Source organism: Ranitomeya variabilis, chromosome 4 (assembly GCF_051348905.1).
Source record: "Ranitomeya variabilis isolate aRanVar5 chromosome 4, aRanVar5.hap1, whole genome shotgun sequence".
Lineage (NCBI taxonomy): Eukaryota > Metazoa > Chordata > Amphibia > Anura > Dendrobatidae > Ranitomeya > Ranitomeya variabilis.
This window is the reverse complement of record NC_135235.1, coordinates 710,161,989-710,189,722: the sequence shown is the minus strand read 5'-3', so window position 1 is coordinate 710,189,722 and position 27,734 is coordinate 710,161,989. Positions and strand designations below refer to the sequence as shown.

The following is a 27,734-nucleotide window of genomic DNA, read 5'->3' as shown; positions in this document are numbered from 1 at the left end:
GACGAAAAGTTTGAAAATTTTACAATTTTCAACGTTTTTATTTTTATGCTCTTAAATCAGAGAGTCATATCGCACAAAATAGCTAATAAATAACATTTCCCACTTGTCTACTTTACATGAGCACAATTTTGGAAACAATTTTTTTTGTTAGGAAGTTATAAGGGTTAAAAGTTAACCAGCAATTTCTCATTTTTACAACAAAATTTACAAAACCATTTTTTAGGGACCACATCACATTTGAAGTGAGTTTGGGGGGTCAATATGACAGAAAATATCCAAAAGTGACACCATTCTAACAACTGAGCCCCTCAAGGTTCTCAAAACCGCATTCAAGAAGTTTATTAACCCTTCAGGTGCTTCACAGCAATGAATGGAATGTGGAAGGAAAAAATAAACATTTACTTTTCTTTCACAAAAATTTTCCTAATTTTGGAAATGACACCCCTCTGGGAATTCATCTATGGATATAGTGACCATTTTCACTACATGGATGATTTCCAGAAACATGTAGTGGAAGTTTTAGAGCAAAAATTGCAAAAATGTCATTGTAGTGCCCAATAAATTGTGCCCAGCTTGTGTCTCTTGAGACATCCCACCTACCCCCGAAAATTAAGTCAGCTCTACTCAGATGTGTCTGTCACTAAATAAACCAAATGCTTGAATTTTAATTTTGAAGTTTTGGTTGTGTGTGGAAGATTTTAAATCAGTCATGAAGGCATAAGGCTGGCAATGATGGGCATTGTGGGCAATAATAGCGGGTATCATGCCTCATTCCTCTCTTGGAACATACAAGACATCTTCTCTGGAGGTTCTTTCTTGTTTCAGTTGCTGGAATGAGTGCAATAAAATGTCGCTCAGTGAGTCTTCTGACATCTTCAGATTCTAAAGGATTGGCGGGGACAAAATTTTCAAAAACAAGATTTTCAATTACCTATTCCTGATAATCAAGGAAAGTATCTGCATTTCCGGCTTTTTTGTATAACACAAAAGAATTATATGTGGCCACCAGAAACAAATAAATTACTAACTTTTTATACCAGATATATGATTTTCTTGATACTTGGTATGGCTGTAGAACCTGATCGGCAAGGTCCACACCCCCCATATACGGTATTTGTTGTAGTCCATGACAGACACAGGTTTTGTAGTAGTGGATCCCTGTTGGTCTGCAGTGGTCCTTGTGGCATCTGTGTGGATCGAGCTCAGGATAAAAATATCTTTTTTATCCTTATACTTAAGGGCAAGCAGCTCTCCATTTTGTAAAGCCCCTGACTGCCCCTTTCAGTACTTTTTGTTGACCAATGATTGTTGAAATCCCTGAATGGTCCCACAAGCCCCTATGTTATGTTCAACCAGACATTTAAATAGGGGTATGCTGGTGTGGTAGTTGTCAACATACAGATTGTAGCCTTTTTGTAAAAATGGAGTTATCAGCTCCCAAACGTTTTTTTCAGATATCCCCAGATAAGTAGGGCATCCTGGTGGGTTTAGTTGGCTATCTTTCCCTCATAAATGCGAAAAGCTGATATTTATCCGGTTGCACTTTCGCACATTTTATAGAGCTTTATTCCGAACCTTGCCCTCTTAGAAGGAATAAATTGCTTGAGGTGCAGTCTTCCTTTGAATTTTACAAGGGACTCATCAATGGAAATGTTTTTGTGCTTTTCTGTCAAGTCTTCGATGATGGGTCTGATTTTGAATATTCTGTCATGTTGTGGGGCATCTCTGGGTAGGCATTGACTGTTGTCATTAAAATGCCAAAATCTCATGAGCATTTCATAACGGGTCCTAGGAAGAGTGGCAGAAAACATAGGGGTGGCTTGAACAGGGCGGTTGGACAAATAGGACCGAATGCTCGTCTTATTTAAAGGGAACCTGTCACCCCCAAAATGGAAGGTGAGCAAAGCTCATCGTCATCAGGGGCTTATCTACAGAATTCTGTAATGCTGTAGATAAGCCCCCAATGTTACCTGAAGGATGATAAAAAGAGGTTAGATTATACTCACCCAGGGGCGGTCCCGCTGCGATGGGCGTCGCTGGTCCGGTCCGGCGCCTCCTATCTTCATTCCATGACGTCCTCTTCTGGTCTTCATGCCGCCGCTCTGGCGCAGGTGTACTTTGTCTGCCCTGTTGATGGCAGAGCAAAGTACTGCAGTGCGCAGGCGCCGGGAAAGGTCAGAGAGGCCCAGCGCCTGCCGTGGCGTGAAGACCAGAAGAGGACATCATGGAATGAAGATAGGAGGTGCCGGACCGGACCTCAGTGGGAACGCCCCTGGGTGAGTATAATATAACCTCTTTTTTCATCTTTCAGGTAAAGGTACCTTCACACGAAGCGACGCTGCAGCGATAGCGACAACGATGCCGATCGCTGCAGCGTCGCTGTTTGATCGCTGGGGAGCTGTCACACAGACCGCTCTCCAGCGACCAACGATGCCGAGGTCCCCGGGTAACCAGGGTAAACATCGGGTTGCTAAGCGCAGGGCCGCGCTTAGTAACCCGATGTTTACCCTGGTTACCAGCGTAAAAGTAAAAAAAACAAACAGTACATACTCACCTGCGCGTCCCCCAGCGTCTGCTTCCTGACACTGACTGAGCTCCGGCCCTAACAGCACAGCGGTGACGTCACCGCTGTGCTTTCACTTTCACTTTAGGGCCGGCGCTCAGTAAGTGTCAGGAAGCAGACGCTGGGGGACGCGCAGGTGAGTATGTAGTGTTTGTTTTTTTACTTTTACGCTGGTAACCAGGGTAAACATCGGGTTACTAAGCGCGGCCCTGCGCTTGGTAACCCGATGTTTACCCTGGTTACCAGTGTAAAACATCACTGGTATCGTTGCTTTTGCTTTCAAACACAACGATACACGGCGATCGGACGACCAAATAAAGTTCTGGACTTTATTCAGCGACCAGCGACATCACAGCAGGATCCTGATCGCTGCTGCGTGTCAAACTAAACGATATCGCTAGCGAGGACGCTGCAACGTCACGGATCGCTAGCGATATCGTTACAAAGTCGTTTCGTGTGAAGGTACCTTAACATCGGCGGCTTATCTACAGCATTACAGAATGCTGTAGATAAGCCCCTGATGATGGTGAGCTTAGCTCACCTTCCATTTTGGGGGTGACCGGTTCCCTTTAACAAGCCCAATAGAGAATGTAAGTCTTAAAAATGTTTTCATTTCTAGGACATTATTTGCTGTCCATAAATTTGACCTAGCATGATAGGATCGTGGATTCTGGCTGATGAATTGGGACATATATAAATTTGTTTGTGGGATAATATGCTCAAGCAAGCTATCTGTCAGAAACAAATTAAAAAAATTAACTGGTCCAAAATTTTCCAGCTCTACATTTATACTAGCTATGGCATTAAAATTAGGGATGAATGGAGTAGCCGAATATGAAGTCTCCCATTTGGGAAATGCTACATCAAGAGGCAAAGCCCGTTGGACATTGGTGTGCGCCAAATCACGAGCACTAGGGATAGCGCTAGTACTGGGCATTGTTCCCTGAGTTGGAGACATTTCTCCAGAAGCGCTATTTGTCCTTCTTCTTGTACTGGTCCTTGTGTGTGAGGATGGGCCAGAATTACTGCTCATTTCTGAGCTATCACTGTCGCTGCTACTACAGCCCTCGAAATTCACATCGCCATCTGCGCCTGCACTTTCTTCGCTGTCAGAACATAAAAGTGCATAAGCCTCATCTGCACTGACGGGCCATTTTACTCGTTTTTATTTATTTTTCCCAGAAATAGAAAACTCTGACGTGACGTGACTGAGGTGACCAAATTATTGGGAGACAATTGAGAAAAGCCTAATTCTTTAGCCTAACCCTAACTTTAGAATAAACCCCAACTCTAACTTTAGCGTAACAGTAACCTAACTTTAGCCCCAAACACTAACCTGTCTTATCTTTTTTTTATTTTATAGCAAAATTGCTGACTGATACAGCTTTTGTCAGCAGCACTTGTAAGGGTATGTGCACACGTTCAGGTTTTTTTTCGCGTTTTTTTGAAAACTCATTAAAAACGCATACATTATGCATCCTATCATTTAGAATGCATTCTGCATGTTTTGTGCACATGGTGCGTTTTTTTCCGCCAAAAAAACACATCGCTGTAAAAAAAGCAGCATGTTCATTAATTTTGCGGATTTCCGCATTTTTCACGCAATTCTATGCATTTGGGAAAAAATGCACAAAAAACACGTCAAAAACGAGAAAAAAACACAAGCAGATTTTTCTGGCAGAAATGTCCGGTTTTTGTCAGGAAAATTTCTGCAAGAAATCCTGACGTGTGCACATAGCCTAACACTATTTCTCCTATAATCTCTCACTGACAGGAGATCTGAGGAGAAACAGCATTTTTATGAGGCAGATCACCCAGGAAAGTTCGTTGCTACAACAAACTTTCCTAGTGATATGTCTCATTGGCTGGTGTGACGCTGACATCATCAGGACCTAAACCAATGAGGTCTCGAGGGCAGGGGTCACAGGAAGTGTTGTGCGCCGGAATCCCCTTGTTATAAGGTACGTTGGGGTCCCGATGAGCACAAAACCGCCGACTGAAGACAAACATCGGTGCTGCACAAAGCCCTTCTAGCGCCGATGTTTATCTACTGTTGGCGATCACAAGCGCTAGTTAAGGGTACCATCATTTCTGTCCAGGCCTATTTCATGAGTTTTATTTTTATAAAATTCTGTGGAAGCATGGTTGAAAAGCAATGTCTGACTTTCATTTGTTTATTTTTATAGATTTTTGTTTTATTATTACTTCTTGTCAGATGCAAGTTATTTCTGTGACCATTGTCGGTTTTTCTGTCATTAAACAAGGGGTACCAACAATTTAGACCATGTGTGCAGGCAGAATGAATATTTTGACTTCACAGCCACTTTCTGGAAATTTACATGCAGTGGATGTTTGAGAGTAAACATTACACATTTGCCATTTTATTACCCAGCACATAGTGCGCAGATTGTTCTTCAGGAGACACACACCGCAAATTAAGTGGATTCTTCTCACTATAATATTGCTAAATACAGGGATGCTAAATGTTGATTGAGCACACTGCAAGACTCAGAAGTGAGAGCGGATTTTACTGGATTGGTTTATAGAAACCCTGTTGCTTTTCAAAAACCTTTGAACCACTAGTAGTGTTGGAACCTCTGTTTTCCCGTCAATATGTTAATAACTGATACTGCGCTCGGGTGATTAGAGTGACCTAACCCTAGCTGCAGGGATGGGATAGACCAAGTGCGATAGTAGAATAAGAACGCCCCCACTGTAGGTAGTGGTACGCTCAATTATGAGCTATTGTGCCCACTGTCCAACTGTATAATGCTAGCGGTATATACTGTACACCCGAAAGGAAATGATATAACTCCCAGCAGAAAACATATACACAAATGTGGTGACCGCAGTCAGCACATAATGAAACAATCGCTGTATCTCTTACCATGTGCTGCCTTGGGTAACAGCCCAGCTGCTTCTGGTGAGTACCGGAGGTGGTGTGCAATGTCACGCAGATGACAGGGGCAGGCAAAGGCGCGAGCCTGGCCTGTAGATGGTAGCAAACAGGTGGGCGCACAGGTACTGATCGGACATGACCAGTGTGGAGTGCCGCTGGTAAGTGTAGAGCCAGGGATCGTCCTGGCCGGAGGCGTCCCTGGTTACACTTCGGAAAAAAAGAGATGGCCGCCGCTGCCGAGCAGCGTGTGACGTCTCCGGCCTACGGAGCCTCACTAGGGACAAAAAACTAACCGATGCGTTTCGAAGGGTGAACGCCCTTCTTCATCAGGGTTACCCATGTTTTCCCATTGACAGATGATGGACCTGAGTGGGGATTTGGTTTTTGTGAGATGAGAATTGGTATTATTTTTGCCTAAATAACATTGATTGGTTTCTTTTTATTCGATATGTGGGAGGCAGAATGAACAAACAGTTGAACACCACACACTACTGGTTCATCCAACAAGGTTTTCTATTAGACTGTCATTGTCTTGGTAAATATTTAAAGTTTTTACATAGCTTGCCATTTTTATGGACAGTTTAAGTAGAAATGTTCAAAAATATAAAACTCAAGGTTATTTTATTAAAAATATTTTTTTTTATCTTAGCAGATGACTGTACCAGGAGATTAGAGGGACAGCTGACATCTTCAATTTTTAAATCTGATGATCTTGAGATTCTACAAGATACAACTGAAGTGAATGCCATTACTCCAGTTATAACATCATTCATTCACAGCAAAGATCTATCATCTGATCCTTTGAAACAGGTCCCATCTTCTGATTCATTACTGACTACTAAGGAAAATCAAAGTCACAAAAGAGGCATTAAAAAACAAACTGCTCCTAAAGCAAATAAGTCATTTTCATGTTCAGCATGTGGGAAATGTTTTAACAAGAAATCAGATTTGGTTAGTCACCATAGAACTCACACAGGGGAGAAGTCTTTTTCCTGTTCAGAATGTGGAAAATGTTTTAACCATAAAGGGAATCTTGTTACACACCAAATAACTCACACAGGAGAAAAGCCTTTTTCATGTTCAGAATGTGGGAAATGTTTTGCACGTAAATCACTGCTTGTTATTCACCATAGAACTCACACAGGGGAGAAGCCTTTTTCCTGTTCAGAATGTGGGAAATGTTTTACCGTCAAAGTGAATCTTGATGAGCACCGAAGATCTCACAAAGGGGAGAAGCCTTTTTCATGTTCAGAATGTGGGAAATGTTTTACCTACAAAAGGAATCTTGATGAACACCAAAGAACCCACACAGGAGAGAAGCCTTTTTCATGTTCAGAATGTGGGAAATGTTTTACCTACAAAAGGAATCTTGATGAACACCAAAGAACCCACACAGGAGAGAAACCTTTTTCCTGTTCAGAATGTGGGAAATGTTTTAAACAGAAATCAGATTTGGTTAATCACCAGAGAACTCACACAGGAGAGAAGCCTTTTTCATGTTCAGAATGTGGAAAATGTTTTGCACGTAAATCACTGCTTGTTACTCACCATAGAACTCACACAGGAGAAAAGCCTTTTTCCTGTTCAGAATGTGGGAAATGTTTTACCTACAAAAGGAATCTTGATGAACACCAAAGAACCTACACAGGAGAGAAGCCTTTTTCATGTTCAGAATGTGGGAAATGTTTTGCACGTAAATCACTGCTTGTTACTCACCATAGAACTCACACAGGGGAGAAGCCTTTTTCATGTTCAGAATGTGGGAAATGTTTTACCGTCAAAGAGAATCTTGTTAGACACCAAATAACTCACACAGGAGAGAAGCCTTTTTCATGTTCAGAATGTGGGAAATGATTTACCAACAAAGTGAATCTTGATGATCACCGGAGATCTCACAAAGGGGAGAAGCCTTTTTCATGTTCAGAATGTGGGAAATGTTTTACCTACAAAAGGAATCTTGATGAACACCAAAGAACCCACACAGGAGAGAAGCCTTTTTCCTGTTCAGAATGTGGGAAATGTTTTATCCAGAAATCAGATTTGGTTAATCACCAGAGAACTCATACAGGGGAGAAGCCTTTTTCCTGTTCAGAATGTGGGAAATGTTATAAATGGAAAGCACTTCTTGTTAGACATCAGAGCAGTCACACAGAGGAGAAACCTTTTTCATTTTCTTAATGTGGGAAATACTTTAATTGGAAGTCAACTGTTAATAAACATCAGACATATCACATAGGGGAGAAGCGTTTTTTATGTTCATAATGTTGGAATAGTTTTAACCAAAATTGGATCTTCTTAAATGGGTTGTCTCTTGTCATTCCTCATGTTTGCTGACAAAAGGATAAATCTAAACTTTATTAATTCCAAATGTAAAACTATACCCATAATTCACCCCTTGAAGCTTAGTCAGTAGGTGACTAATAGAAAAACATGTACCCCACAGTTCAGTATGTAGGGTGAAGTGATGTATACACACACTCTCCCAGCCTCTCATTTCTACGGGTTTCATCATCTTCACCAAAGGCGACTCTTCAGGAGACTATTTAATATTGACGAATATTCAAGTGAGACTAGACAAAAAAACTAAAATAATGTATCATGTTATCGGAAACAAGTCAGAAAACCAGCCACATACTGGCAGACCCCAGACCTGAAACTATATACTTCGTAAGTTTATACGCCACTCCATTGTCAGGAGTATATAATATGTGAAAATACAGTATAATTCTTGTGTTTTTCTCCTATAGGGACTGCCCTAGCTTGGTATTGTAACAGCTGTGTAACAAATTGCAGAGGAGGCACAGATGATGAAGTTCACATTCGTTTTTTATTTTTTGAGTGGAACCTTGACCTGGGGGGCTCCGAAGGGGGCATAACTAGTGAGCCCCAGGTATCCATAGTAAGATCCCTCGAACAGGACCAAAATGGAATACCTGGGGGAGACAGGTGCTACCTCCAGTTAGACCCTGGACACGTGGTAGCTGTCCCAGCGGGACAAATGGATAAACAGATATGGTAGAGCTGACCGGCGGACACCGGGTATAAGACACAAAGCTGGCTCTAGCGAATGAAGTCAGATTCCAGGTAGATGGGAGGAAGCTGGCTCCAGCACCTTTAGTGTTGTCGAGGAGTTCGGATGGCGAGTGACGGAACGGGATGGCACTTGAGTATGTAGGTACAGGTGTCATCATATGTTAGCCGAACCACTGATTACTGATATTCTGCGGAAACAAACAGTATAAGCAGAGTGCCTCAGAATGCTATAACAACAGAGCAGGAAGAGAACCAGAAATAAAAAGAGTAGATACTTATTGCTCCGGCACCCTCCCTATGACAAAGGGTCCAGAAGTAGTAATCAGTGCGCTGCCATTAGTTAATTGGAATTTTAAAAAATGCGCCCTGTCCCTTTAAGACAAGTAAATAAGGCAGCACACTGCAGCGCTGAAACATGCAAACATGAAACATGAAAACTGAACTGCATTGCTGCACTAGAAATATGAAAAATGAGAGCGTTTAGCGCATAAAAATGGCCAATTTTATGTGTACCTGGTAGCCACTTTAGGGCATCTCTCGTATACCAGGTCCTACACTTTCCTTTCCTCGCTGAGAATAAGTGTCTCCATCTGAATGGGTACCTGTGAAACCTCTTAGACTAACATTCCCTCTCTCTGTGGAGGGGTAATGGACCTGTTACGATTAAAACACCTGTGGCTAGGAGGCGGAGTGCTCGGTCAGAAGGCTAAAGAATACATTTCAAAAAACTGACCGTCACATCCAAACATAGACTAAGTGTGAACAGGTGCTGAACCTAGAGTCACCAACTCATATACAGTCAAGTAAATAAGGCAGCACACTGCAGCGCTGAAACATGCAAACATGAAACATGAAAACTGAACTGCATTACTGCACTAGAAATATGAAAAATGAGAGCGTTTAGCGCATAAAAATGGCCAATTTTATGTGTACCTGGTAGCCACTTTAGGGCATCTCTCGTATACCAGGTCCTACGCTTTCCTTGCTGAGAATAAACGTCTCCATCTGAATGGGTACCTGTGAAACCTGTTCTTAGACTAACATTCTCTCTCTCTAGTCTATGTTTGGATGTGACAGTCAGTTTTTTTAAACTGTCCCTTTAAAAGACTGGAGGTAAGTGCACGCGTGTCCTAAGTATTCTCCCTGGAGGCCTGCTGGCAGCATGCCAGGAAGTGGGGGAGAGAGAAACAGCAACAGGACACCGAGGAACAGACAGAGAACGAAGATCCCGACAGGGACCTCGCAGAGGTACGGAAGCAGCCTCGGGAGCCGGAGTGGGTGAGGGACCAGAAATGGGGGCAGTGCCAGAACTGGCTGTAACAAGCTGTTAAATAGTATGAGGTGGTGGTCTAGTGGGACAGCAAACTTTGGGGACTGAAGGACAAGAGACCACTGGTGGTGGGGTACTGGTAGTTTTTACTCCATCCACCAGTAAATTTTTCCACTGAAGCTCAATGGTGAAAACCTCATCAGCTAAAGCTTGTTCTATTGTCACTGGTTTTCTCTCACACACCCATTCCCGGATCTCAGCAGAGCATTTGGCGTAGAACTCTTTTAGGATGACCTGGAGGAAAGCATCCCAAGTTAAGGCCCCCTCTCCCTCCAGCCAGCGATGACATACTTGTTTGAGCCTCTGGGCATATGCAGCACCCCAGGTAACAGGCTGCTGCAGTGATGTTGCCTTCCCTTCGGGGAGGGTGATGTCAAGCTTGGAGGCAAGAGGGATCTTATCTGTCAGGTAAGACACTCGCATTCAACACAATCTGAATCTAGGCCAGGAGGGGGAGCTCAGGACCCGGATTCAGGGGAGCTCCCTTAGTATCCTGGTCTGGAGGAGGAGTCAGTGATTAGAGAGTCTCCAGGAAGGAGAGATTGTGGAAGGACGTCTGGAGCAGATGTGGGGATCGAGCAGCCATGAGGGAGCTGCTACCCCTTGAAAGAGAAGCAGAGGGAAAGTTGAATCGTGGAGGAGTTTAGAGGAAAGAAGCACAGAGGAGGAAAGTTCTCAGGAGGGGAACAGCGGAAGGACACCCTCAGGGTCAGAGTGCAGAAGCCGGGTACCGGGAGCCTGAGGTTGTGTTGTTCTCCAGGATGCGTGACAGAACCGGAGAGCACTGAACTATACGTTATTTGCTCGCATTACATCTGGGGTGAAGCAGTAACTGTGAGAGCCGGGTCATCTAAGGCTACTTTCACACTGGCGTTAACTGCATTACGTCGCAATGCGTCGTTTTGCCGAAAAAACGCATCCTGCAAAAGTGCTTGCAGGATGCGTTTTTTCTGCATTGACTAACATTAGCAACACATTTGCGACGCAATGACACACGTCGCAACCGTCGTGCGACGGTTGCGCCGTGCTGTGGCGGACCATCGGGAGCAAAAAACGTTACATGTAATGTTTTTTGCTCCCGACAGTCGCTTTTTCCAACCGCGCATGCGCGGTCGGAACTCCGCCCCCACCTCCCCGCATTTCCCCGCACCTCACAATGGGGCAGCGGATGCGCTGGAAAAATGCATCCGCTGCCCCCGTTGTGCGGCGGAGACAACGCTAGCGTCGGGAACCTTGGCCCCCGACGCTAGTGTGAAAGTAGCCTAAGAGATCCTATAAACAGGCTCAAACTGCCTATCGTACAGACAACTGTCTTAGGACAGGAGAGAGGGGACTTGCACTGAGCTTCAAGCAGCAGGGAACTAACTAAACGGCGCTAGTAGGAAAGGCTTACGGACCTCACCTGGAAGAGAGATCTCTTATTGCCTCCAGGCTGGCCGGACCACAGCTACCTTGCACTTGGTACCCTGGACTGAGGATTACTACTACTACCATCTACAGTAAACCAGGTAAAGGCTTGCAAACCTGTGTCCTCATTATTCGCCTTACCATTCACCACACCATTGGTGCCCTACACCTGGGAAACCCTGGGTACCCCGCTTTACCTGTGGGAAGCATTACCATCTAGCCGCATACCATCACCCCAGAGGACCCCTTTATTGCAGCGTCGGTTACCCTGACCGAACACCACAGGTGGCATCACGAACATAGACATTACCAATCCCCTTAAAGACCTTCCCAATAAAAAGGGCCCACCAGATGTTTGACTCTCTCCCTTTCCGGGACTTCCATTAATCGATATTGATGTTCGAAGTTCTGGAAGAAGCCCTCAATGTCGCCTGCAGCATCGTTAAGCGGTTTAAAGTCCTTGCGGGACACCCTTGGGAATTCCTTCATTGTGGGTGCTGTGGTTACAGTCTGTCTGGGGCTTCAAGCTACTTCCACTATGCGCTGCCTCTCCTTAGCTGTGAGAATGGCCTCCCTCTTATCCTCTATGGTGGCCTCATCCTCAAGCAGTGCCATCTCCTCCTCATACCACACAACCCACTGACTTTTTGGGTATTTACCTCCAGCTCCCGTCTTTCCTCTGCTTGCTGTGGAAATCCTTCCTCTGTGCCATCTTGCAGGCAAGTTTCTTCCAGAGCCTCAATCAGTTGCTCCTTGGACAGCCCTTTGTAGCCGACTTCTAATTCACTGGCCTTTGTAAGCTCAACACAGTCCAGTTCCTGTATCCTGAATAGTGTTGAGCGATACCGTCCGATACTTGAAAGTATCGGTATCGGAAAGTATCGGCCGATACCAGCAAAGTATCGGATCTAATCCGATACCGATACCCGATACCAATACAAGTCAATGGGACTCAAGTATCGGACGGTATCCCTGATGGTTCCCAGGGTCTGAAGGAGAGGAAACTCTCCTTCAGGCCCTGGGATCCATATTAATGTGTAAAATAAAGAATTAAAATAAAAAATATTGATATACTCACCCTCCGACGCAGCCTGCACCTTACCGAGGGAACCGGCAGCGTTCTTTGCTTAAAATGCGCGCGTTTACTGCCTTCCGTGACGTCACGGCTTGTGATTGGTCGCGTGCCGCCCATGTGACCGCGACGCGACCAATCACAACAAGCCGTGACGTAATTTTCAGGTCCTGAATGCCTAGAATTAGGCATTCAGGACCTGAAAATTACGTCACGGCTTGTGATTGGTCGCGTCGCGGTCACATGGGCGGCACGCGACCAATCACAAGCCGTGACGTAATTTTCAAATCCTGAATGCCTAGAATTAGGCATTCAGGACCTGAAAATTACGTCACGGCTTGTTGTGATTGGTCGCGTCGCGGTCACATGGGCAGCACGCGACCAATCACTAGCCGCCCGTGACGTAATTTTCAAATCCTGAATGCCTAGAATTAGGCATTCAGGACCTGAAAATTACATCACGGCTTGTTGTGATTGGTCGCCACGCGACCAATCAGAAGCCGTGACGTCACGGAAGGCAGTAAACGCGCGCATTTTAAGCAAAGAAGGCTGCCGGTTCCCTCGGTAAGGTGCAGGCTGCGTCGGAGAGGTGAGTATATCCCTATTTTTACTTTTAATTCTTTATTTTACACATATTAATCCCGATACCGATTCCCGATATCACAAAAGTATCGGATCTCGGTATCGGAATTCCGATACCCGCAAGTATCGGCCGATACCCGATACTTGCGGTATCGGAATGCTCAACACTAATCCTGAGGTTCCGGTTCCAGACATTGATGGGCCGCTGCCCTCCATTCTTTCTGCTCTGACCCCACTGCTTTCCACCAGTTTGTGATGGGGTATGCGACAGAGCAGGAAGAGACACCAGGCTGATAAACAATCCAATGAGATTTATTGGAGCTAACGTGGGAAAACACAAATCAAAATAATTCTGCAGTGTCCGTAATTAGTCCACAACGAGTCCACAATGAGTCCACAGAAAGGGAGTAGATCCGGGGGCGCCACCCGGCTATACGACACTAGGAAAATAGAAATAGTCCTTGGGTGAATTCAAGGGATCCAGCAGATGAGGGACACAACATAGTCCCACGTGGTAGCTTCTAACAATACACATGGTCACAGGGATCTCACATAAGATCCCAGCCCTTTGCAAGTCACCACACAAGTCTTTAGATTCAGTCCTTAAATCCAGTAGGGTGGTGAGACATCACAGTTCCATGTGGCAAAATGCTCTCCAATCTCCATACATGATACCAGGATCCAGCTGCAGATCCTTGTCCTTAAAAACACAGCATCAACTAACTGAACATTTGGCTTATTGTCCTTCCACTCTTGGGATCAGCCCCCTTGTTGAGCAGAGATACTAACACACACCCACTTAAACATAGCTTCAATGACTAAAGGTACCTTCACACTGAGCGACTTAACAACGAGAACGACAACGATCTGTGACGTTGCAGCGTCCTGGATAGCGATATCGCTGTGTTTGACACGCAGCAGCGATCTGGATCCTGCTGTGATATCGTTGGTCGTAGCTGAAAGTTCAGAACTTTATTTGGTCGTCAGATCAGCGTGTATCGTTGTGTTTGACAGCAAAAGCAACGATGCCAGCAATGTTTTACAATGGTAACCAGGGTAAATATCGGGTTACTAAGCGCAGGGCCGTGCTAAGTAACCCAATATTTACCCTGGTTACCATTGTAAAAGTAAAAAAAAAAACAGTACATACTCACCTTCTGATGTCCGTTACGTCCTCCGGCGTCCGCGCTGCTGCTCAGAGCTTCCTGCACTGAATGTGTCAGTGCCGGCCGGAAAGCAAAGCACAGCGGTGACATCACCGCTCTGCTTTAGGGCTGGCGCTTACACAGTGCAGGGGACGCGGCAGACACCGGAATGTAAGTATGTAGTGTTTTTTTTTTTTTTACATTTACACTGGTAACCAGGGTAAACATCGGGTTACTAAGCGCGGCCCTGCGCTTAGTAACCCGATGTTTACCCTGGTTACCCGGGGACTTCGGCATCGTTGGTCGCTGGAGAGCTGTCTGTGTGACAGCTCTCCAGGGACCACACAGCGACGCTGCAGCGATCGGCATCGTTGTCGATATCGCTGCAGCGTCGCTGAGGCTAAGTTCACACGTTGCAGAATTGCCGCCGAAATTTCCGCGGCAATTCTGCGCCTCCTGCCGCGGGTATATCGCATGCAGAATTAGCATGCATATACCCGCAGAAAACTAGCGTTTTGCAAGCATAATTAGCTTGCAGAATGCTAGAGTTTTCCAAGCGATCTGTAGCATCGCTTGGAAAACTGACTGACAGGTTGGTCACACTTGTCAAACAGTGTTTGACAAGTGTGACCAACTTTTTACTATAGATGCAGCCTATGCCGCATCTATAGTAAAAGATAGAATGTTTAAAAATAATAAAAAAAATAAAAAACATGGTTATACTCACCTGCAGACCTCAGCGGGTCCGTTCCTATAGCTGTTGTGCGGTGAAGGGCCTGAGATGACGTCATTGGTCGCGTGACCAGTCACATGCGGTCTCGCGACCAATCACAAGACATTGACGTCATTGCAGGTCCTTCACCGCCCAGCAGCTATAGGAACCGAAGCGGCAGCGTGCAGCGGAGAGGCCGGAAGACTGCGGGGGACATCGAGGGTGAGTATATCGCTATTTTTTATTTTTATTCTTTTATTTTTTACCAATTATATGGTGCCCAGTCCGTGGAGGAGAGTCTCCTCTCCTCCACCCTGGGTACCAACCGCACTTGATCTGCTTACTTCCCGCATGGTGTGCACAGCCCCGTGCGGGAAGTAAGCAGATCAATGCACTCCTATGTGTGCAGAATCGCCGCGATTCCGCAATTTTAATGAACATGCTGCGTTTTTTTCTGGAATGCGATTCCGCTCAGGAAAAAAATGCAGCATGTGCACAAAAAATGCGGATTGCATTCTATTACATAGGATGCTTAATGTTAGCGTTTTTTTCGCGGTTTTATAGCGTTTTTATAGCGAAAAAACGCGAAAAAAACGCGAAAAATATGCTACGTGTGCACACAGCCTGAATGTGACGGTACCTTAAGAATGTTCCAGAAACTCTGTCTGCAGTCTGTCTACAGGTGTGTGTATTGGAGACGCCCCCTGCAGAGAGGAACAAAGACAAACATTCCCACACCAGATACAGGACAAGGAATGCTAATGTAAGCCTGATTACAGTATGGTCCTTATGTACAGGCTGGAGTGACACTCTTTTACAGTAAGGGTATGTGCACATGTTCAGGATTTCTTGCAGAAATTTCCTGAAGAAAACCGGAAATTTTCTGCAAGAAATCCGCATTTTTTTTTTTGCGTTTTTTTTCCGTTTTTTTCGCGTTTTTTTAGCATTCTGCAAGCGTAATTAGCTTGCAGAATGCTAAGTTTTCCAAGCGATCTGTAGCATCGCTTGGAAAACTGACTGACAAGTTGGTCACACTTGTCAAACATACTGTTTGACAAGTGTGACCAACTTTTTACTATAGATGCAGCTTATGCAGCATCTATAGTAAAAGATAGAATGTTTAAAAATAATAAAAAAAATAAAAAAATGCTTATACTCACCCAGACATCTCATCAGCGGCGACCGTTCTTCTTCCTATAGCTGGTCTGTGCGCACAGGGCCTTCCGTGACGTCACGGTCACGTGAGCGGTCACATGACCGCTCACGACCAATCACAGGACAGTGACGTCATCGGCTAGGTCCTTCGCCGCACATCAGCTACAGGAACCGAACGGCAGCGTGCAGTGGAGGCGGGAACACTGCGCGGGACATCGAGGGTGAGTATAGGCCTATTTTTTATTTTATTTCTTATTTTTTGACCACTTATATGGTGCCCAGTGCGTGGAGGAGAGTCTCCTCTCCTCCACCCTGGGTACCAACCGCACATAATCTGCTTACTTCCCGCATGGTGGGCACAGCCCCGTGCGGGAAATAAGCAGATCAATGGACCCCTAGGTGTGCGGAATCCCTGCAATTCCGCATTTTTAATGAACATGTTGCTTTTTTTTCCGCTATGCGATTTTTTTCGCGGAAAAAATCGCAACATTTGCACAAAAAATGCGGAATACCTTGTAAATAATAGGAGGCATATGTTAGCGTTTTTTTCGCGTTTTTATCACGTTTTTATAGCGAAAAAACGCGAAAAAAACGCTAAAAATCCTGAACGTGTGCACATGGCCTAACAACCTCACATAAGCCCCGGGACAGTGAGTCTCGACACTGCTGAAGTGGAGTTGGCATGCCAGCGGAATATTTGTGTTTTTATTTTAATGAGGCCAAACATGAGGAATGAGTTCACTGAGGAAAAAAAAAGATATATATATATACCGTATTTTTGGGGTTATAAGATGCACCTAGGTTTTAGAGGAGGAAATGAGGAAAAAAATTGAAGCAGAAAATGTGGTCAATTCTGTACTTAATATCCTCTATCCTGGTATATATGGCCCCCTCACCCTCATCCTGATACACATGGCTCCATCATCCCTAGCCTGTATGCATGGATCCCTCATCACTGTCCTGATACACATGGCCCCCTCACCCCCATCCTGATACACAAGGCCTTCTTATCCCTACCCTGGTATGCATGGATTCCTCATCCCTATCCTGATACACATGGCCCCCTCACCCCCATCCTGATACACATGGCCTTCTCATCCCTACCCTGATATGCATGGATCCCTCATCCCTATCCTGGTTTTCATGGATCCCTCATCCCTATACTAGTATGCATGGCACCATCCTTATCCTGGTATGCAGAGCCCCCATCTCGTCGTAGTATGCAGGGCACCATCCTTTTTCTGGTATGATTGGCCCCCATCCCAATCCTGGTATGCAGTGCCCCCATCTCGTCGTAGTATGCAGGGCTCCATCCCTATTCTGGTATGATTGGCCCCATGCCGGTCCTGCCATGCAGTGCCCCATCTTGTCGTAGTATGCATGGCCCCATCCTTATCCTGGTATGCAGGGCCCCCATATCATCCTGGTATGCAGGGCCCCCATGTCATCCTAGTATACAGGCACAATCCCTATTCTGGTATGATTGTCCTCCATCCTGACCCTGATATGCATGGCCCAATCCTTATAATTGGCCCCCACCCCCAACCTGGTATACATGGCCCCATCAGAAAACAGAAAAAAAACAAAAAACATTACACTTACCTACCTGGTGCTCCTTTGCAGCATCCTGCTCTGATACCAGCAGCTGCTTTATGCTTGTAAGCAGCACATGGCAGGGATGTCACAAGCAGAGCACAGCTGCCGGAGTACTCGCCAGGACTGTGCGCACAGAGAGTGGAATAAATTGGAATAAAAAACGATCAAAAAATATCACGTGCCCGAAAATATCAATAAAAACGTCAACTCGTCCCGCAAAAAACAAGACCTCACATGTCTCTGTGGACCAAAATATGGAAAAAATATAGCTCTCAGAATGTGGTAACGCAAAAACTATATTTTGCAATAAAAAGCGTCTTTTAGTGTGTGACAGCTGCCAATCATAAAAACCCGCTATAAATAGTGAATCAAATCCCCCATTATCACCGCCTTAGTTAGGGAAAAATAATAAAATAAAAAAAGTATTTTGTTCCATTTTCCCATTAGGGTTAAGGCTAGGGTTAGGGTTGGGGCTAGGGTTAGGGTTACGGTTGGGGCTAGGGTTAGGATTAGGGTTGGGGCTAAAGTTAGGGTTGGGGCTAGAGTTGGGGTTAGGGTTTGGATTACATTTACGGTTGGGTTAGGGGTGTGTCAGGGTTAGGGGTGTGGTTAGGGTTGGGATTAGGCTTAGGGGTGTATTGGGGTTACGGTTGGAGTTAGAATTGGGAGGTTTCCACTGTTTAGGCACACCAGGGTCTCTGCAAACGCAACATGACGTCCAATCTCAATCCATACAATTCTGCGTTGAAAAAGTAAAATGACGCTCCTTCCCTTGCGAGCTGTGTCGTACGCCCAAACAGTGGTTTACCCCCACATACCGGGTATCAGCGTACTCAGGACAAATTGGACAAAAACTTTTGGGGTCCAATTTCTCCTGTTACCCTTGGGAAAATAAAAAATTGGGGGCGAAAAATCATTTTTGTGAAAAAAATAAGATTTTTTATATTTATGGCTCTACAAATTCTGTGAAGCACTTGGGGGTTCAAAGTGCTCACCACACATCTAGATAAGTTCCTTAGGGGGTCTACTTTCCAAAATGATGTCACTTTTGGGGGGTTTCCATTGTTTAGGCACATCAGGGGTCTCCAAACGCGACATGGCGTCCTAGCTTAATTCCAGCTAATTTTGCATTGAAAAGTCAAATGGCGATCCTTCTCTTAGCTCTGCCATGCGCCCAAACAGTGGTTTACCCCCACATATAGGGTATCAGCGTACTCACGACAAATTGTTCAACAACTTTTGGGGTCCAATTTCTCTTGTTACCCTTGGTAAAATAAAACAAATTGGATCTGAAGTAAAGTTTTTGTAAAAAACAAAAAGTTAATTTTTTTTTAAACATTCCAAAAATTCCTGTGAAACACCTGAAGGGTTAATAATAGTGTTGAGCGATACAGTCCGATACTTGAAAGTATCGGTATCGGATAGTATCGGCCGAAACTGGCAAAGTATCGGATCTCGCCGATTCCGATACCCGATACCCATGCAAGTCAATGGGACACCAAGTATCGGACGGTATCCTGATGGTTCCCAGGGTCTGAAGGAGAGGAAACTCTCCTTCAGGCCCTGGGATCCATATGAATGTGTAAAATAAAGAATTAAAATAAAAAATATTGATATACTCACCTGTCCGGAGGCCCCTGCACCTTACCGCTGGTAACCGGCAGCTTCCGTTGCTTAAAATGAGCGCGTTTACGGCCTTCCATGACGTCACAGATTCTGATTGGTCGTGTGGCGGTCACATGAGTGGCACGTGACCAATCAGAATCCGTGATGTCATTCTCAGGTCCTAAATTCCTAATTCAAGGAATTTAGGACCTGAGAATGACGTCACGGCTTCTGATTGGTCGCGTGGCGGTCACATGAGCGGCACGCGACCAATCAGAATCCGTGGCATAATTCTCAGGCCCTAAACTCCTCATTCTAGGAATTTAGGACTTGAGAATGACGTCACGGCTTCTGATTGGTCGCGTGGCGGTCACATGAGCGGCACGTGACCAATCAGAATCCGTGACGTCATGGAAGGCCGTAAACACGCTCATTTTAAGCAACGGAAGCTGCCGGTTACCAGCGGTAAGGTGCAGGGGCCTCCGGACAGGTGAGTATATCAATATTTTTTATTTTAATTCTTTATTTTACACATTAATGTGGTTCTGATACCGATTCCCGATACCACAAAAGTATCGGATCTCGGTATCGGAATTCCGATACCGCAAGTATCGGACGATACCCGATACTTGCGGTATCGGAATGCTCAACACTAGTTAATAAACCTCTTGAATGTGGTTTTGAGCACCTTGCAGTTTTTAGAATGGTTTCACACTTGGGTATTTTCTATCATATAGACCCCTCAAAGTGACTTCAAATGTGAGGTGGTCCCTAAAAAAAATGTGGTGTTATAAAAATGAGAAATTGCTGGCCAACTTTTAACCCTTATAACTCCCTAACAAAAAAAATTGTGATTCCAAAATTGTGCTGATGTAAAGAAGACATGTGGGAAATGTTACTTTTTAAGTATTTTGTGCAACATATCTCTGTGATTTAAGGGTATGACATTTCAAAGTTGGAAAATTGCAAAATTTTCTAAATTTTCGCCAAATTTCCATTTTTTTCACAAATAAATTCAAGTAATGTCAAGGAAATTTTACCACTAACATAAAGTACAATACGTCTCTAGTGTTGAGCGATACCGTTCGATACTTGAAAGTATCGGTATGGGATAGTATCGGCCGATACTGATACCCGATACCAATACAAGTCAATGGGACACCAAGTATCGGAAGGTATCCTGTATGGTTCCCAGGGTCTGAAGGAGAGGAAACTCTCCTTCAGGCCCTGGGGTCCATATTAATGTGTAAAATAAAGAATTAAAATAAAAAATAGGGATATACTCACCCTCTGACGCGCCCTGGTTGTAACCGGCAGCCTCCGTTCCTAAGAATGAGAGCTTGAAAGACCTTAGATGACGTCGCGGCTTGTGATTGGTCGCGTGAGAGGTCACGTGACCGCCACGCGACCAATCACAAGCCGCGATGTCATCTAAGGTCTTTCAAGCGCTCATTCTTAGGAACGGAAGCTGCCGGTTACATCGGTAAGGTCCAGGCTGCGTCGGAGAGGTGAGTATATCAATGTTTTTAATTTTTATTCTTTATTTTACACATTAATATCGATCCTGATACCGATTCCCGATATCACAAAAGTATCGGATCTCGGTATCGGAATTCCGATACCGCAAATATCGTCCGATACCCGATACTTGCGGTATCGGAATGCTCAACACTATACGTCACAAGAAAACAGTGTCAGAATCACCGGGATCCGTTGAAGCGTTCCAGAGTTATAGCCTCATAAAGGGACAGTGGTCAGAATTGTAAAAATTGGCCTGGTCATTAACGTGCAAACCACCCTTGGGGGTAAAGGGTTTAATAATTTCAATTAAACCATACTTATAACCTTGCCTAATGTAACCGAAGCCCTCAATCTCCTGTAATAAACCAAAATTAATAAAACAACAATATCCCTCACCTCTCCATCGTTCTGCCCCACACCGTAATCCATGTCTGTGGGAGAAATAGTTTCCAACCTGGACAGTGCCAAGATGTGACCGTACAGCCTGAGAACCACTGGTGAATTAGCTGCTGCGAGGGCAGCCTCAGTGTCTAGCGGTGACATCACTGATGCTCCGTTCCCAGCCGGGCTGAACTGTGGTGACCTCGGTGAGAAACCCCGCTAGCACCGTGAGAAAGTCGCACGGTGCAGAGGTGAGTTCACCAGGAGAATTATTAAAAAATACAGTGTGGGGACCCCTCTATTCTTCATAACCAACATTACTGAAGCTGACAGTTGAGGGTTGCAGCCCCCAGTTGTGAGTTTTGCCTGGCTTGTTATTAAAAATAGAGGGAACCCACGCAGGTTTTTTTTTAAATGATTTATTTACCGCACAGAAGCAGCTGATGAATACTCTTATCATCCGCTCCTGCTCTCACTGTTACTAGCGGCAGCAGGTGTCGGATGATGGGAGCAGTTGTCCCATCAGCTGACACCAGTGACCGGAGGTAACCTTTATGCCTCCAATCACAGCTGAGTGCTCACACTGTTTTTAACAGTGGGGGAACTGCGGCTCTCTGACCGGTGGGGATGGTTTCACCGCCGTTTAGAAGCATTGTTTGCCGCGCTGTCATGCATATGACAGCGTGTCAAACACTGTATTGTCGGGCCCCCCGTTCAAATGAATGGGGTTCGGGTCCACTCTGCTAATGGCAGGCTGTATGGATGCATCATGCAGCCTGCCATCTAAAGGTAGCAGAGCTGAGTGTGAGGTTACATCCGGCTGTCCTTGACTTTTCTGCAGCAAATACGCTGCAAAAAAAGGTCAACCTGAGTATTTGCAGCATATCTTTACCATCCGTTTAAGTCAATGGGTGAAAAACGCTGCAAAAACGCTGAAAGAAGTGACATGCTCTATGTCAAAAAAATGCTGCAAAGCACAAAATCCTGATGACAAAAAAACTAATATGTGTGTATGAAATTTCTGAAATCTCATAGACTTTGCTGGTAATGGAAAAAGCAGAAGAAAATTAGCATATAAAAATGCAGCAAAAATGCCCAGTGTGAACATACCCATGAGAGCAGGAGCAGATGATGAGGAGTATTCATAAGCTGCTCTTTTGCTGTAAATAAATAATAAAAAAAAGGCATGGGTTCCCCCTATTTTTGATAATCAGCCAGGCAAAACTCACAGCTGGGGGCTGCAACTCTCAGCTGTCAGCTTAAGCAAGGTTGGTTATCAAGAATAAAGGGGTCCTGACGCTCTTTTTTAAATTATTTAAATAAATAATTTTAAAAAATGGCATGGGGTCCACCCAATTTGTGACAACCAGCCTTTCTAAAGCTGATAGCTGGGGGCTGGTATTCTCAGGTTGCTATGGGGCATGGACATTGACCCCCCAGCCTAAAGATAGCAGCTCGCAGCTGCCCAGAAAAGTCACATCTATTAGATGTACCAATTCTGGTGCTTTGCCCGGCTCTTCCCACTTGCCCTGTAGCGGTGGCAAGTGGGGTTCAAATTTGTGTAGTTGATGTCACCTTTGTATTGTCAGGTGACATCAAGCCCATGGCTTAGTAATGGAGAATAAGACACCTATCCATTACTAATCCTATAGTTATATGGTAAATAAAGACACAGCAAGAATAAAGTGAATTGAAAAAATGACACAGACTCCTTTAATATTCTCAATTAAACCATACTTACGACCTCGCCTAATTCCACCAAAGCCCTCAATATCCTGTACTAAAACTAAAATAAGAAAACGACAATAAACCATACCTGTCTGTCGTTCTATCCCACGCCATAATCCACGTCAGGGGGAGAAACAGTTTTCAACCTGGACGGTGCCAAGATGTGACCGTCAAGGCTGAGAATCACTGATGAATGAGCTGCTGGGTATGTAGCATTGGAGCGCCCCCCTGGCCGGGGTACTCGGTACCGGGTCCTTCGGTTCTCAAGGGGGATGTCACGGCGGCTGACCCGGTTCGTGGCCCTTGGGAGGTCCGTTGTAAAAGGGAAAGGTCTTTAAAGGAATAATGTTCATGACGCCACCTGTGGTATTCGGTCAGGGTGACCAACGCTGCTTAGGGGTCTACTGGGGTGATGTTATGGCAGCTAGATGGTATACCTTCCCACAGGTGAAGTGGGTCCCCAGGGCTTCCCAGAGTGTAGATGGTGGATGGTGAATGGTGTGAGGCATAGTAAGAATGAGGACACAAGGTTGCAGTTTCTTTACCTTTTTACTGAAGACTTCAGCATCCACAGTCCAGAGCACCAGATCACAGGGCAGGCAGAGTCCGGCCAGTCTGAAGGCAAATCCAGAGTCCCCTTATCCAGGTGGAAATCAGTACCCTTCCTCTGGCGCCTGGATGTTGTAGTACCTTACTGCTGAGCTTCTCATAAGGTCCTCACAACTGCTGTTGGTGTTCTAGATGTTATGTCTTTCTCTCTGTCCCCCAGATGGATAGGAACAACCCATATGACTGGTGGCCTGAGGCTTTTTACAGGGACTCTAGCACGCCCCAGCCCCCACAAGTTGCCACCGTGCCTCCTGGGTATAGGTCGGGCAGGTAACGTGGAATTTGCTGTCCTGCTGGTCTCTGGAGCAAGGCATGGAGACTTTTGCTCCCTTGGTGTTCCGGCTACCGGATCCTGCACCTCAGGAGGAGGCAGTCTTTGTAGGGCAGAACTCCTTCTGGTTTCCTCTCCTTTTGCTATGACTTTGTTTCTCACCCTCTACAATACAATTCTTTCATGTCCTTCCTTAGGATGCTGCCGCATCGGTAGGCAGTCGTAGCTCCGTGACATTCAGTCTAGGCCTCTGACAGGATCCCACTCCTGTCAGGGACCACTCTGTCGGCAAGTGCTAGATGTTCCTCCTTCCTCCTTGGTTGCCTGACAGGAACTGCCTGGGTGAAGCCCAGTCAGCTTCTGCCTAACTTCCTATCCAGACCACCAGTTTTACCTAATTGTGAGGAGTGCCCTAATAAATAGGAGCATAGCTCCCCCTGGTGGACTGGAGTGTGAAGTGGTTTGTGATACCTGGTAAAGTGATCTCCTTTATTGCCTTCAAACATAACATCACTCCCCCTGGTGGAAGAATGACATTACTGCAACGACCAGGACCCTGGGGCGCTGCACTATCAGTGACTAGCGGTGACATCACTTAGGCTGCGTTCCCAGCCGGGCTGAACTGCGGTGACCTCAGTGAGATCCCCGATAGCACCATGAGAAAGTCGCACAGTGCAGAGGCGAGTTCAAATTCACTGCAGTGAAATTCTCCCGGTGAACTCGCATCTGCATCGTGCGACTTCCACACGGTGCTAGTGGGGATCTATCTCCCCGATCCCTTCATAGTGTTACTGTATAATGTCCCAGCATTCCCAGCAGTGTCACCTATCCAGTCAGCAGCTCAATCATCTTGTACGTGAGTTCTAGGATCTTCTGGTCATTGATGTCCTCATGGATCAGGGGGTAAGGTGGAGGCCCTATGATTTGGCTTAGGGGTCTTTCCCACCCCTCAGACAGAGGGTCCTGACAGCGCTCACTAGAGGTCTTCTTCACCGCTGTGTAATCCTGGTTATGGAGAGACACATTAATAAATCTCACTACAGACATTTCCAGAGTCCTCACCTCTCCAGTTCTGTCTATCTGTTATTCCCATAGATAAGAATGACGTAATCTGACGTCATAAAAATCTCTCACCTCTCCAGTAAGGCCTCTTTCACACTAGCGTCGTGCACTGCACGTCGCTATGCGACATTGCGGCGCACCGACGCTAGCTGTGAAAGCGCCGCACAACGGTGGCAGCGGATTCAGTTTTCCAACGCATCCGCTGCCCCATTGTGATGTGCGGAGTTCCGGCCATGCATGCGTGGTCGGAAAAGACGCTCACGACGCACCAAAAAACGTTACATGTAACGTTTTTTGGTGGCGACAGTCCGATGCAACAGAACGCAACCGTCGCACGACGGTTGCGATGTGTGGCAATGCGTCGCACTGCGTCGCTAATACAAGTCTATGGAGAAAAAACGCATCCTGCAAGCACTTTTGCAGGATGCGTTTTTTCTCCAAAACGACTCATAGCGACGTGCAGTGCACGACGCTAGTGTGAAAGTAGCCTAAGCCGGAAGAGGATCTCTAGGGTGAGGTGTAATATCCTCTCCTCTTGTCTCTGTCCATATCCATCTGTGATGGGTAAATCAGGAAAATTTTCTTTTGTAGAAGATCTTCACTGGGAGGATCCGATATTGTGGACACCTGAGAAGATGAGCCGATGTAACATCATAAGAATCCTGTATAATAATACAATTACTGGAGATAATAAGGGAAAAATATGAGATTTATTATTTTACAGTATTTAGTTTCCTTCTTTACATCTACTAATTAAACCTATATATTTAGGCCACAGACAACAAGCAGTTTCTTCCTCGGAGTCGGCAGCTGAATACGTTCCTCATAGACTCATCTTCCATAACGCTAATTCTCATCTCATTTACCGACACTGGAATCGACATTAGCAATACTGCAGGAGATATTCATTACATGCGACATGAGAAATAATTACTTCATGATGAGGACAACATCTTCATCTTCTACTACGGCTCTAGAAACATATTTGGACAGTCGGTCACTGACTCCATCACCACCGGCCGTCTATATGAATGTTTTTCATCTTCCCTGCACTGTAATCTTCTATCACGTTAGATCTCACGTCTGATTCACACACAGAAGTTTGTTTATAGCCTAGAAAGGGTGTAATACCCATGGAGCATCCCAGGCTATTATTATCAGCTCACAACTGTATACTTAGCCTTTAGTGGCTATTAATAAATAATAAATAAATAATCTTTATTTTTATATAGCGTTAACATATTATGCAGCGCTTTACAGTTTGTACACATTATCATTATTATTAAAATGGGTGACCCCCCAAAAAGTGACATAGGGTCCCCCTATATTTAATAACCAGCAAAGGCTATGCAGACAGCTGCGGGTTGATATTAATAGCCTAGGAAGGGGCCATGGATACTGGCCCCCTCAGGCTAAAACATCTGCTCTCAGCCATCTCAGCCACATCTCTAAGATGCACCAATTCTGGCACTTAGCCTCTCTCTTCCCACTTGCCCTTTAGCGGTGGCAACTGGGGTAATAGTTTGGGCCGGGGGTTGGTGCCACCTTTGTATTGTCTGGTGACATCAAGCCCCGAGGTTAGTAATGGAGAGGCATCAATAAGACCCCCATTACTAACCCCATCGTCACATTGTAAGAAAACATAGACACCCAGAAAAAAGTCCTTTAACTGAAAGAATAACAACGACTCCTTTAACCCCTTTATAACATCAGATGTACTTTCCCGTTGAGGTGGGGTGGGCCCATATGACCACTGACGGGATAGTACGTCTGATGCGATCAGCCGCGCTCACGGGGGAGCGCGGCCGATCACGGCTGGGTGTCAGCTGACTATTGCAGTTGACATCCGGCACTATGTGCCAGGAGCGGTCACGATCGGCTCCTGGCACATTAACCCCCAAAACACTGGGATCAAACATGATCGCAGCGTTCTGGGGGCATAGGGAAGCATCGCGCAGGGATGGGGCTCCCTGAGTGCTTCCCGGAGACCCTCGTAGCAACGCGATGTGATCACGTTGTTCTGAGCGTCTCCTCCATCTTCCTCCCTGCAGGCCCGGATCCCAGATGGCTACGGGGGCCTTCCAGGTCCTGCAGGGAGGTGGCATGCAAGTGCCTGCTCAGAGCAAGCGCTTGCAAACCTCCAGCAGTGCACGTCAAATCGCTGATCTGACCCAGTGCATTGCAAAGTGTCAGATCAGCAATCTGACAGTAGAGTGTGATGTCCCCCCCTGGGGCAATGTAAAAAAGTTAAAAAAAATATATTTACATGTGTTAAAAAAAAACCTAAATAAATAAAAAAATACTGTTACACTAAATACATTTCTTTATGTAAATAAATTTAAAAAACAATAAAAGTACACATATTTAGTATCGCCGCATTCATAACGACCCGACCTATAAAACTTTCCTGCTAGTTAGCCCCTTCAGTGAACACCATAAAAAAACTAAGCAAAAAACAATGCTTTATCATCATACCGCCGAACAAAAAGTGGAATAGCACGCGATCAAAAAGACGGATATAAATAAACATTGCACCGCCGAAAACATAATCTTGTCCCGCAAAACAAGAGCCGCCATACAGTGTCATCATTGAAAAAAATCAAAAAGTTATAGACCCCAGAATAAAGCTATGCAAAAATAATTATTTTTTCAAGAAAATAATTTTTATTGTATAAAAGCCCCAAAACATAAAAAAATGATATAAATGAGGTATCACTTTAATCGTACTGACCCGAAGAATGAAACTGCTTTATCAATTTTACCAAACGTGGAACGGTATAAACTCCCCCCCAAAAGAAACTCACGAATAGCTGGGTTTGATCATTTTGCCTAACTCAGATAGATGGAGAGAAGGTGTCAGGAGATGTCCCCTGTGTGCCTCCATTTATTAGTAATGTCCCCCATGTGCCCCCATATATTAGTACTGTCCCCTATGTGTCCCCATTTATTAGTAATGTCCCCTATGAACCTACATATATTACTAATGTCCCCTGTGTGCCCCCATACATTAGTACTGTCCCGTGTGCCCCCATATATTCCTAGTGTCCCCTATGTGCCCCCATA

General features: G+C 45.2%; 1 protein-coding gene across 3 annotated transcripts in view; it reads left to right on the top strand.

The window, feature by feature from the left end:
• The window catches only part of LOC143766522 (uncharacterized), a 59,830-nt gene extending 52,135 nt beyond the window's left edge, over positions 1-7,695 (top strand). For 2 of the 3 annotated variants that reach the window (XM_077254274.1, XM_077254277.1), the window contains exon 7: positions 6,112-7,695. In XM_077254274.1, coding sequence (XP_077110389.1) covers positions 6,112-7,316 — 1,205 coding nt within the window. In that variant the 3' untranslated portion in view covers positions 7,317-7,695. The remainder of the gene's footprint in view (positions 1-6,111) is intronic. The other variant, XM_077254276.1, reaches the window with a different exon arrangement.
• The last annotated feature ends 20,039 nt before the right edge of the window (positions 7,696-27,734 follow it).